Consider the following 12,561-nt stretch of genomic DNA (forward strand, 5'->3'; position numbering starts at 1 on the left):
GACTCAGTCTGCTATGTCAGGAACTTACTCTGAGGTACTCCACTGCTGTACTGATGGAAAATCAAGAGACTGAGTGTTCCCTGCTCTTCTTTTGCTTCCAGTCAGACATGAAATTCAAGCTACTGTTAAAGACCTTCGTTATTTGCTCATGTTTGGCAAAGGAGCCACAGGAGATATAATTAAAGCCAGCCAGCAGTTTCATGGCTGATTTTTCTGAAGTGCTCTTAAAACCTCATGCTTATTTTCCATTGTCTTGAAAATTGCTGTTTGAAATTCTAAGAAAGGTGAGTATGAAATATTATACGAATGACTGAATATCACAATGAACTTTCCACTGTCAAAATGTTAGTTTTGTCTTTGCACATACTGGGCAGCTAATTATGGCTTTGGGATCGTCATTTGTCAGCAGGTGATCTCAGCTAGTGTTACTAGCTATCTATATCTATTGCTAGCTATCCATATCCATTGCTAGTTATCCATCCCAAGCCAGCTGGCATGTGACAGAAGTGCCATTTGTGCATGTGGCACTCTAATGCTCCAAGATTGATTCCAGAGTTTTATGAGACTGCCTGACAGAAAATGGAGTGGTCCATATGATATCCTGCTTCTAGTGCAGGCAGCAGCATTTACTATGAGCTCTGTCTTTGTCCTTGACAGTTTTCTGAAAAACTGCCTTCAGGAACAGACAGACAATTGTAAAAGATGTTCATACTGTAGGAAATAGTTGGGGAATGTTAGTATGATTTAAAAGCAATAACTTATTAGCTACTGTTGGCTAATTATAACTGTGTATGGTGTATGCTGTGTGGATATGCATAGGATAACACAGTAATAACACAATTTGTCATTTCATCTCAAATGACTTGGCATAATTATTTTTTATTCTTAATTTTGTGTTCAACTACTTACACAAAAACTTTTCTTCTTTTCTAGTGACACACAAAGACAGATCAGAAAAAGAAGAAAAACCTGAAAAAAGGGAGAGGCATACAGGTATAGATCTAATGTTAGGATTCACATTTTGGGGTGACCCAGGAATAACTTTCCACCTCACTTTCATAGTGTATCTTTGCAATTGGAAAAAATATGATATAACTTTTTGTGGAAATCATGAATTTCTGTAAGGGTTTGCAAACATATTGCAAACTGACAAGAATTTAGTGTACCCCATGCATGTTTTTTTAGTTTGCTTTTTATTTAGGTTAGTTTCTTTTTCTTTCATTTTTTGTGTGTTTGTATATTGTTGGTTGTTTTTGTTGGCGGTGGTGATTTTTGTTAATTTTTCATTATTTATTTATTTATTTATTTATTTTTAGAGAGAGAGAGAATATATTTTATACTCTGGATTACTATAATTTCTCAGTAATCTCTGAGTATTTCCAGAATTCACAGTAAATATGGTTTCTAAGACAATATGATAATCCAGGTAAAACTTCTAACATGAAAAGAGAAAAACAAATGAAATGAAGAAAGACATGTGGGGAATAAATAAAGACACAAACAAGAAAATAGAAATAAAAAAACATTTTAATTACAGTACAGACTAGATCTATTTCATAATCATTGAAATGACCAGAACTGATATTTTAAGCATCTACTCGCAATAAATTGTTATCAAGGACTTCTTTATCTTCAACAATTCTACATTTCATTTGAAACATCATCACCAGCCTGGAAAATAAATAACAATGCTCATGGATACATTTCTGTGTTCTCAGTATAAACTCATATGCCAGAGTCAAACAAGTAGCTGAATGTTTTCACACGTCTGGTCCTGGTAGGGTACGTCAGTGAACAAGAGGGTGTATAGATATCAGTTCTAGACACCTGTGAATAGGTTACTGTGTAAACATAAACTGACAAAAAATTATAATGTCAGAGCCCACACTGGAAATTATTTCGAACTATACACCACTAAATGACTACTGCACAACTCAGGTCTATTTTAACCAGAAAACTTGTCACTTTAATGTGCTTTATTTCAATTTGCGAAGTGAAAATTAAAAGCAAACAAAAAACCCCAAAGAGTATTAGTTATAATGCCATTGCAATTAGATTTGTAATTAATTATAGTGTTCAATCATTCGTGGCTAGAAAAACTGTTAGTTATTAAGTGTAGTTCAGAAAGTCCTTCAGAAAAAATTCCCAATAAAGTAATAAACAAGAAAGCTCAGAAATAATAATCAACCAAAGCACACCATTAAAAACATAATCAACAACAAAAACATAGTAAACAAAAATACACATAACTCTTCTTGGTTACTTTCTGTCATTGGATTACAGTTATGCTTGAAAGTCCCTTCTTCCCCCAGCCAATGGCAAACTTCAAAGGTACCACATGAATTTTGAACAGTTCCGGCTGTGTTTTCATACCAGCACTGGACAGCAGCAGCTGATTTTGTCTTTCATGCTAACGATGGTGCCTAGGTGGTTCTTAACCCTCTTTTTTTTTCCTCTCACATTTGCAACATTTATCTTTTTTAATATCAGTTAATATTGTTGTTACTTGTTTCTAGTGATTCACAGGGAGAAATCTGAAAAGTCAGAAAGGCATGAAAAAAAAGCACCTTCCAAAGGTAACGCTAATTGTTATTGGATATTGTACAATTTTTTATTTTTATCACTTATGTAGTTGGGGCACATGTGAAGATGAATATGTAAACAGTTTAAAACTGTTTTAGTCCCCCCAGTACAGTCTGTGAGTGCTCTCAATTTTACTTGAGTAGATCTTAACCAACTTCTAAGTGAAGTCTACAGTGCATATTTCCTTCTTATTTGTCTTGTTTAGAGGTAATCAGTAAGAGGGATTTAAAAATACAGTCAGCTTTCCCCATGCTCTCATTTTTTCATGACTAATATTTATTACTGCTTTGTATTTGAACTTTTTTACTCTTAAGCATTCCTCATTATCTTATATGTATAGTTTTGTTTTGTTTTGTTTGGAAACCAGATATTTCTATTCTGAAGTTTGGTTCTAGTCTTTTTATTTTAGTCAGTTGAACCACAAAACAAAACAAAACAAAATTAAAAAACAATGTATCTTGATATCAACCTTTTACATCATTTGAATTAATCTGATGATATTGGGAAGTATGAAATAATTATGTTTTATTTCTATCTGTTTAGAGAATATCAATTCAAATGTTAAAACTTTAGGTGGCAGTGAAGTGAGAAAAACTGTAATGACATAGAGACATAAAAGACTCTGAAAAATAGCAGTCATGAGGAAATGAGGATGCTCAAGTCCAGGCCAACTTCAGGGAACAAATATTCTAGAAAAGACTTGCAGCTGCTTCCTCCATTGTCAGGTTATTTTTTTTCCATGCCCAATAAAAAATGAAATCTTCAATCCCTGTTAAATATCCCAGAAAAAATCAGTAATATGAATTATATTTAAAGAGATCACCTAAGAAATAGTTGGCCTAAAAATAAAAATAAAGGAAAAATTAAGGAAAATGTTGTCATAGGACATATATGTAGCAATTCTGAGCTGGAATTCAGTTATAGCAGTTGTTATTGTTTGGAAGAAGGGTAATTAACTGTCAAGCCTATTTTGTATTCAGCAAGTTGTCTGGGTAGCAAGCAGAAAAGGAAAGATAGAAATCACTTCATAAGGTTTTGACTGCCTTTCTGGGACGTCCACTGTTTAAATATGTTTACTTCCTTGTGCAGACATATACTCACTCAGACTGAGCTCTGAAGTGAGCACCAACCTTGTGGGTGTGTTCCTAGCAAGTCCAAGCTAAGAAACCCCTTTTTCTGTAAGAATAGTGAGCTTAGTGTAGTTACACAGGTTACTGTTGGCTTGAGCACAGGCAGAACAAGCCTGCATCTGATCAGAGCTTGTGCAGAGCAAGTTTATGTCATCTAGGATATATACAATATAAACCTTCCATAAAAATCTTCATTTCTGTGTGATTGCATTGTCTTCTGATTAGGTGATTCTCAGCAGATATTCTGAAGCTTTTTAACCTTATGAACCTGAGAAAAAGAAGAATTTTACAAAAAAATATATATAACACTACTCATGAAGAAATGTGAAATTTTCAGTAATGCTGTTGCATTTTAACATTAGTTTTCTCATTTGTTTGTTTGTTTGTTTGTTTGTTTTATTTTCCTAATATACAACTGCACTCATTTCTAGTTATTCAGAAACACAAACTTGAAAGGCATGAAAAAACTGAAAAGAAACCTCCTCCCAAAGGTATTTATTTATTTTCACTTTTTTAACCAGAGTTTACTTCGAAATTAATAAACTTTATTTCATTTGAGTAGAAAATAAAATGTATATGAAAAATGATTTACATTACACTAAAATATGAACAAATTAAAATGTCTTAAAAGTGACCAGAGGTTAGTTCTATGCATAATCCATTTTAAAACTTGTTGAAATTTCAATGACTGAAATCCAAAGAATCAAGGAGTATTGGGTTGGAAGGTATCTCAAATATCAAATCCCTTTTGATGGGCAAAGTTGCCACCCACTAGATCAGTCTGCCCAGGGCTCTATTCAACCTGGCCTTTAGCAAATCCAGGAACGACGCATCCACAGCTTCTCTGGGAAAGCTGCCCCAATGCCACATGATTCTATGAGTAAACAATTTCCTTCTAACGTATAACCTAAGACTCTCCTATTTTAGTTTAAAACCATTGCCTTTTGGCCTATAACTGTCTACTCAAGTAAAGTGTCGTTCTCCATCTTTACAGACTACAGGGCCACTCTAAGTGATGTAAGGTATTTGGAAACCCCCTTTACTCTAATGCAGGGCACATTATGAACAGTCCTGCTTCAGACCAAACTTGGGGAGCTGGTCAAAGAAATAGTAAAAAACACAAGACTCCTTGATCAGAAACCTTGACCTAATTGAAAAAAACCTACAGTAACCATTAAAAAAAAAAAAAAAAAAAAAAAAAAGACCTTATAAATAACCATACATTAAATCAATCACTCCAAGATCGTAAAGCAGAATTTCACTCTGAACTCCATAGTTAGTCCCAAAGTTAGTCAGATTTAACCTGGTAGTACCTTCTGTACTGTGTTTCTGACCAATATTTGTTCCCCTAGTTTATAGCACAAAAATTAATGTATTGTTATTAGGCTATTTTTATTTACATTTACAAGGCTGAAAACAAAACAAAAAAAAAAAAAGCTCACATGTAGTATTTCTGTCTAAATCTGACTGACTTTCAAGAATTATAGTTTTCATCACATCTAAGCAATATGATGATGATGAAAAATATTCATTAGTAACTACACAACACAAAATATTATTATTTTGGGGGAAAAGAATGACACTGAAATTTTATCTTGATTACCTGCAGAGGAGAAGAAAGTAAAGAGCACCAAAGTGGAAACAAAAGTTAAAAAGGATGTGAAGGATGGAAAAGCAGAAGCAAAGATGGCTGAGAAGATCAAGCAGACAGAGACTAAAACTACAGAAGTTGGGTTAATAAAAGCCAAACCGAAATTAAAGGAGGAGAAAGCTCTTCAGACTTTTACTAAATCGGAAAAGAAAGGTAAACTATATGAGGAGGAAACAGATGAAGATCTTAAAAAAGTGGTAGAAAAAGAGGAGAAAGAATGAAGTTAGAACTGGCAAGGACCACAAACCACCCATGAAAAAGAAAAGAGCAAAACATATTCCAGCTGAATCTCAGGTCGTAGATGGAAACTATTAAGAATAAAATAAGTTTAATTCAAATAACTGTTCTTTCATGGCTAAAGATTCATTTTCAGTTTGAATCCTCCTTTACTGAGGACCAATGTCTCAAGTAGGTTGAAGTCTTCATGGATTTGCTCAGTAGAATGTTATGTGGTATACTGCAAGTAAATTTACTTTGGAAAATACCAACAGCTCAAAAATTTGTTGGTAATTCTGTTTATTTTTTCTATCTCCTTTTGTCCTCATTAACAATTATGAAAGTAGCAGTAAATGAAAGAATGTGTAATCATTTGTATTACATCGGAGTATGTGAAACATTGCCATGTACCATAGACATGTGCCTGCCTGATGTAATTTGATGGGATTGGATTCCAAATTTATCCTAAAAATGAACTAAATGCCATTTCCTTGATGAAGGGACGAGATTAAAGTATAAAATAAGGAATCAACATGCATCAATGCAATATGTAGCTGTTAGCTATCTGTTCCTCTTTCTGAGTCAGCCTGGGATTCTGCACTCCCAAATTGCTATGAATGCTCTGTCCCTTGACATCCCTCTGACTACTCTTTTGAATTAGATACAACTTATTACAATGAGGGAAGAAAGACCTGGTTTCTGTAAGAATGGCCACAGCAGACACAGGATTATTCTAACATGAATAGTATTAGGTCTGCATCGCACAGCAGGCCTATCTGATCATTTCAACTGATAACCATAAACAAGTTATTATGGCTGAACACCAAAACAGCTATTGCTACATATCTATCCCTGCCTGAATGTCTGAATGTAAAGGGACAGATCCTCTAAGAATTCCACAGTCATAACTTCTGGACACCTTAGGGGCTGTTGAAATTATATCTTTCTAGAAATCTGAAAAGACAGTTTTTGAGACAATAGCCCCTTTCTGACACGCACAGTATACTGAGAGAGTACTTTTAAAATACAATTTATACAAAAAGATGTATTTTAGTTATTTCTGTTTTCACCTGAAATACTGCAGCATTTGGGGTGTAAAATCAAAGCAGCATCATTCATAATGTTCTGATGTAGGGGAAAGTTCAGCAAATTGTTGAGTTCCTCTTGTAAGGTGCAAAACTCTTTCAGTTTTTGTTTGCTGTGACAAAATTTTGGTACACAGTGGAATTCACTTTGTACTGATTAGGTTAAAGCTCAAAAAGCGACAGGTATGCAGTTGAGACACTTTACTACCTTGATAGAAAACATGTTTAAAGTGAGTTGGAATCAAAAGAGCAATAGATGGAGGTGGGGTGTGGTTTGTTTGTTTGTTTCATTTAACTGATAAAAATTAGGAAAATTATTAGTCTTAACATCAAACATTAACATATCACTTTGTAAGTACGATTTGATTGTGACCCCATGGACTGTGCACTGAGCCACAACAGGTGGAAGTGGAAATGAGAAGCTGGAGCATAGAAAAAAAGGAGTCTCTTAAACTATCCTTATCACTGGGGATAGAGTCACATACATTCAATGAATGCTACCTATTTCTCTTCTGTACTTTTCACTGCAAACTGCTGCTATCCAACCAGATACTATCAGAAAATCCAGATTTATATTTCAGACTCACTGTGACCCATGATTATCATAATTTTTAATTTAAATAGCTCTAGCAATGTTCCCTGATCCTGCAGTCCTTCTTTTACCTTGTTCAAGGGAGTAGTTTTGCCAGCATTTCCTGGAACACTGTAAAAAGAATTGCAGTAAACACAGGGAGCTGTTATGATGCTACCACTGTTATATCATTCCTCAATAAAATTAAAATTTAAAAAGATAGTACATCTTCTAGGGTAAATCCAATGAGGTCAAGTGACAAAGGAATACCTGTGACCAGTTTTATTAATAAGAATTCAGTTCCAAACATTGAGACGAACTTTCAATCATAAGGTGAATATCTGTATCACCACAATAGACTTACAAGGTGAAAACTATCACATGAAATTCTCACGTGAGCAGGAGAGTTTAAATTAAAATGAATTTTTAGCCATGAAGTGCTGTTTGGAGTATCATACTCATTTAAAATTCCCAGTGTTTCAGTCTTTGCTAGTAGGCAGAACTGGACTTAAGTGGAATGTTACTCTGCACCTTATTATTATATATACAGTAGAAATACTATTTTTATTATTCAGTTTAGAATTCTGCCTTCAGTCTTTTTTACAAATCCCATTTTTCAGGATACTACAATGAGAAGATTAATACACAGTCTTTCTTTTTAGGTGTAATCAAGACTATCACTTCTTTTTTTATGTTTATTGAGAAAAAAATAATGCTTTTATGTTTATCACAGTAAGAAAAAATATGTCTATTTTGATCCTTGTTTGTATTACTATCATTAAAAAACATATTATTTTAGTATCAAGGAAACGGTGTGAGCTGCTAAGTCCCTCAGGCCATGTCTGTATCATAGCGTAAATAGATTCAGCACAAGCTTGTGCTCTGTCCTGTGACAGCCCATACAGCTTATGTCTCCTGACAGTTTAGTCCCACTGCCATTTAGCAGTCTCTTATACAATGCCTGGAAATAATCCAGAGGCTCTTCCAAATTGGCAGCATGGAAAGAGACAGATAGCCTCTTTTAGCAAAGCAGGGGTAAGGAAAATTCAGGTTTCTGGGCATGAGCTTTGCCCTGCCATTTGCTCTCAGGACTAAACAATTAACCTTGGTCTATTTTATTTATTAATACAGACATAAGCTGATTGACTAGCACACTGAGATCCTATTTCCAAGCATGCTGAAGTCAGTAAGCTGACTTCAGAGAATAGAGAGTTATATATACTGAGAATATAGAGTTGTACATACTTGTTTCTGCTTCTGCTTACCTCCATTACCCACCCCCTCTCCATGACAGAAAATTAGCACATTGGCTTAGTACAGATACTGCAGCCAAAATGTTCAGATTCCTTAAGGATGGAATCCACGACTGGAGCTGGCCAAAATGATAAATTTGAATTCCTAAATACAAAATCAGAAACTATTAAGGATAGTCATTAAAAGCTCTATAAACTTTTAATGGACTTGTTTATGCTCTGGCAAGTTCGGTCCAGGTAATAGGAAACAGCTGCATGGACTCTAATGGACTAGTGGAAACAATTGGTTTAACTAATATTGATGCTCTAGTGAACTCTGTAAGAAAGTAAATAATAAAATGTTACATTCTTAAGAATATGATTTTATATTTTCTTTTTTATTATTATTATTACTTACACTTGAAACATTTCAAAGTCCGTATAATACTGTTTTGAAGGTGTCAAAGAGAAAGAGTAGCTTTATAGATGCGTAGGAATGAGATGCAACTGGAGATGGACAATGTAGTTTATGTAACCTCAGAAATATGGGGTAAGCGTTTAGGAAAGAGATTAATTTACTCATCTCCTTTGCTCAGAGGCTGTTGTAAACTAACACAGCTAAACAAAGCTGGCATTTGATCATCAACATTAACACTGGAAGGTAGTGTCTCCTGTAGTCCATTGTGACAATGTGTTTTTCCACCCAAATGGAGACTCTAGCAAAAATCGTTTGCACTCAGTTATAATACAATTCTTAATCATAACAATTCTGATCCAAGTCTTCCTCTCTACTTATACATAAAGAAATCAGTAGACAATCAACATTTCTGAATTCTGAGTTTCATGTAGATACAGAAGCATAAATTTCTGAATAGAAAAAAATATTTGTATATATTCATTATATATATTATATATGTCTGTGTAAAGTTATATGTAAAGATGAGTGTTTGGAAAATAATTATGTAATGAAATGATAAAATTCAGTTGAAAATCTCACTGCTGCAGAAGTGTAAGTACACAGAGTTCTTTTTATATTACCCTTCTTATATTTGCATATTGGTTATATTGACTTGCATATTGATTATCCAGTTATCACAATATTCATATTGATTATATTGACTTGCATATTGATTGTCCTGTTAGCACAATATTATCAAAGTACTGTGATATAAAAGTTTACTGGTTTTTACTTTTGTCTTATTGAGACAATACAAAATGGTTTTGCATGGACATGAAATATTCTTTAGTCCATACAGTAGTTTGCATCATGCCCCTGTGGGGAACAAGGCAGTACACTGCTGATCTGGTCAACACATTGCAGGCCAAAAAGAGGAATTAGTGGTTCTGAGTTAGCTCTTAAGTACTTGACTGGGTGGCTCACAGTTATATCTGTACAATAAATTGTCTCTTTCTGAGAATGTGTAGAAGTCAAGTCCAGGGAAAAAAAAAAAAAAGAATACATGAAATAAGTAAAAATATGTAAGAGTATCACCCAAGTGGGTCTTTGCATTGCCAAACTTTATCTTTGCAATTAAATAGAAACAACAGTTTAATTTGCTTTCTTCATTACTCTTTTTTCCTCTTTCATCTGTTAGATCAATATGCATTCTGTCGCTATGTGATTGACATGTTTGCGCACGGGGATTTTTATCCAGGTACTTTCCTACATCATTGAACATCTAATATTCTTCTGTTTTCCTGAGAATTTCTGCTTCTTTATGCATTAAAAGTGTGATTTGTGTGATCTCACAAGTGCAAAAAAGATTGTGCAAGTAGTTTTAATAAAGCATAAGATCTATTGGCTGTCTTATTAAAGCTTTTTAATTTTCTGTTTATTATGCATGAATTAAAAGTAAGGTTATGCTAAAAGTAGTCAAATGAAGGCTATAGAAATTGCTAAAATATTCCATGCTTTTTTTTCTGTCTGAAGTGCAAGAGAAAGGAGCTTCTTGTTAATAGCTTGTTGTTGTTTCTTTTTTTTCCTGCAAATAGTAAAACTTAACCCCAGAATACTTCAGGAAATGAACTACTGTTGCTCTTAGTACATAAAATATCTCAGCTGAGCAATCACCTCTGTGCTTTATCTTCCTGCTTTCCACATCTCCGTGCTTATCATCTAAAACACAAAGATCTTAGGCAGAAAAGTAGCTAAAGTAACTGACCATGACTGAGTACTATCTTAAAATGTTAGGTCAGTTCAGTTTTCCCAGATTTTAATTGACACTGCTCCTTCTGAAATCATAATGGAAATCATCCAGCACAGCAGAACATGATAGGACATAATTCTAGAAATGAAAAGCAATGGTATTTATGAAAAATCAGGGATGAAATATGAAGGTACATCCTAAGCATTGCAAGCTTTGTTTCATCATTTGAACAAGAAGGTCTCCACTGGTACCCATCTGAAAAGTCTGTGCTTCCTAATCTCTACTTTATGCCTTTGCTCTTCTCTTGGTATGTTCTGGTACAGTTAAAGCTAGGATGCTCTAGGGATGTAGCTGAGAAAAACAGTCTCTCAAAATGGGGAGAGTGAGGACAGTTATTTGTAGAGAGGAAATGAATAACCTTGGCATTTTAAAGGGAGAATGCTGATTTGGCTTTTCCTCAAAGAATGATATGGAGAGAGTCATGTTTGCATTCAAAGAGAGAAAAGTATTGTATCACCTCTGGGTTTTTTAAAGGCAGTTAGTTATGAAGAGATGGACTGATCTTCATCTAGCCTCAGACTGTGACAAATATTAGAAAACCTTCAAGAGACCTTCAGTTTTGCTTTAATTTACAAAATAATTCCCTGTACCAGATGTGATTCACCCAGACTCTGGCTTTATGAAGCTGTATCATTAATAAAACACAACATGAAGAGATCTGTGTAGCAAGATCTCTCCTGGAGTTCTTTTGACGTGTGCAAGCAGCTTTGACATGTGTCAGAGCATTTTCTCCAGACAGCTTCCTGGGCTATTTGGCACTCTCTAAGGCAGAGCAGACCTGTTGCAAGAAGGGCATTTTGGAGAAGATTGCTTTCCAGTTTTTAGTTTTTGCCTTTCCACACACAAGAAAACTGGAATAACCATGAAGGGAAGTATGGAGATAGACGGGGGTGTCTGCAGTGAGTCAAATTTCAGAACATAAAATACACAACTGTCTACTCTTCCTTCCCAGTATTTGCTACATGCCACTTCAAAGTACTATAGCAGAGCTGTGTTGAGAAATCACAGAAAAAGCATAGCTTAATAAATATTCAGTGGTCATTGGATGGTCAATTACCTTTACAGGTAAACAAAAAGAGAGACAGCTCAAGGCCCCACAAAGCAAAAACAAATCATAGAGCTGCTTAAATCATCTGATTTCTAGGAAGAGGTTGGCTCCTCAGCCTTGGGTCTCCAAAAAGTCTAGCAGTGACTCCACCTGTGAAACAGGTGCTTTTTGACTTACTAAGTCGTTTGTTAGAACGAAAAGCTAAATATTGTGAACGGTTGTTGTGGAAAAGCATATCTTTCTGAAAGTTCAGATAAAGTGTTGCTTTCATAACCAGATTTAGTCAATTCACAATCTGTGAGAAACAGTGGTGAAAAATTCGGACCACATTTCTGAGAAGCGAGGTAAAGGTCCAATATGCTTATTTCTGTTATTTACAGAAATTGCTGAACGCAACACTTAGTTTTTGCTACTGCTTTTCACATGTAATGTGACCACTGTAAACTGGCCTTTGTGAACTGAATTATGATAATTCATTTTCTTGTATAGATAGCTGTAGGGAAAACACCAAATCCCTTTAATATCCCTAATAAGCAATTACTTTACAATCTGATATATTTCATCCTTCCTTTGCTTTATAAATGTAATGCTAAATTACTTTGTTCAAACAAAGAAATGCGAGGGTAATTCATTTAAGGAATTTTATTACAGTCAACCTTATACCTCAGTACTTTAAAATCAGGAATCATGTGTGTCAATCCTGATGTTACTGTTTGTGAAAGAGAAAAAACAATGGAAAATTTCTTCACATAGATTTACTGGCTATTTTGTAAAATATGTTCATATTTACACTGAATATGAATTTATATTTCCAAGTTTAATAAGATTTATTTCCCAT

At 34.4% G+C, this 12,561-nt stretch overlaps 1 protein-coding gene across 9 annotated transcripts in view; it reads left to right on the top strand.

Moving 5' to 3' along the window:
* TRDN (triadin) overlaps positions 1-12,561 on the top strand; it is a 139,185-nt gene that overhangs the window by 68,271 nt on the left and 58,353 nt on the right. For all 9 annotated transcript variants that reach the window (XM_032443724.1, XM_032443723.1, XM_032443726.1 and 6 more), the window contains 5 exons: positions 934-993; positions 2,517-2,576; positions 4,145-4,204; positions 5,323-5,517; positions 10,064-10,123. In XM_032443724.1, coding sequence (XP_032299615.1) covers positions 934-993; positions 2,517-2,576; positions 4,145-4,204; positions 5,323-5,517; positions 10,064-10,123 — 435 coding nt within the window. The remainder of the gene's footprint in view (positions 1-933; positions 994-2,516; positions 2,577-4,144; positions 4,205-5,322; positions 5,518-10,063; positions 10,124-12,561) is intronic.

Source organism: Coturnix japonica, chromosome 3 (assembly GCF_001577835.2).
Source record: "Coturnix japonica isolate 7356 chromosome 3, Coturnix japonica 2.1, whole genome shotgun sequence".
In the NCBI taxonomy this organism is placed as follows: Eukaryota; Metazoa; Chordata; class Aves; order Galliformes; family Phasianidae; genus Coturnix; species Coturnix japonica.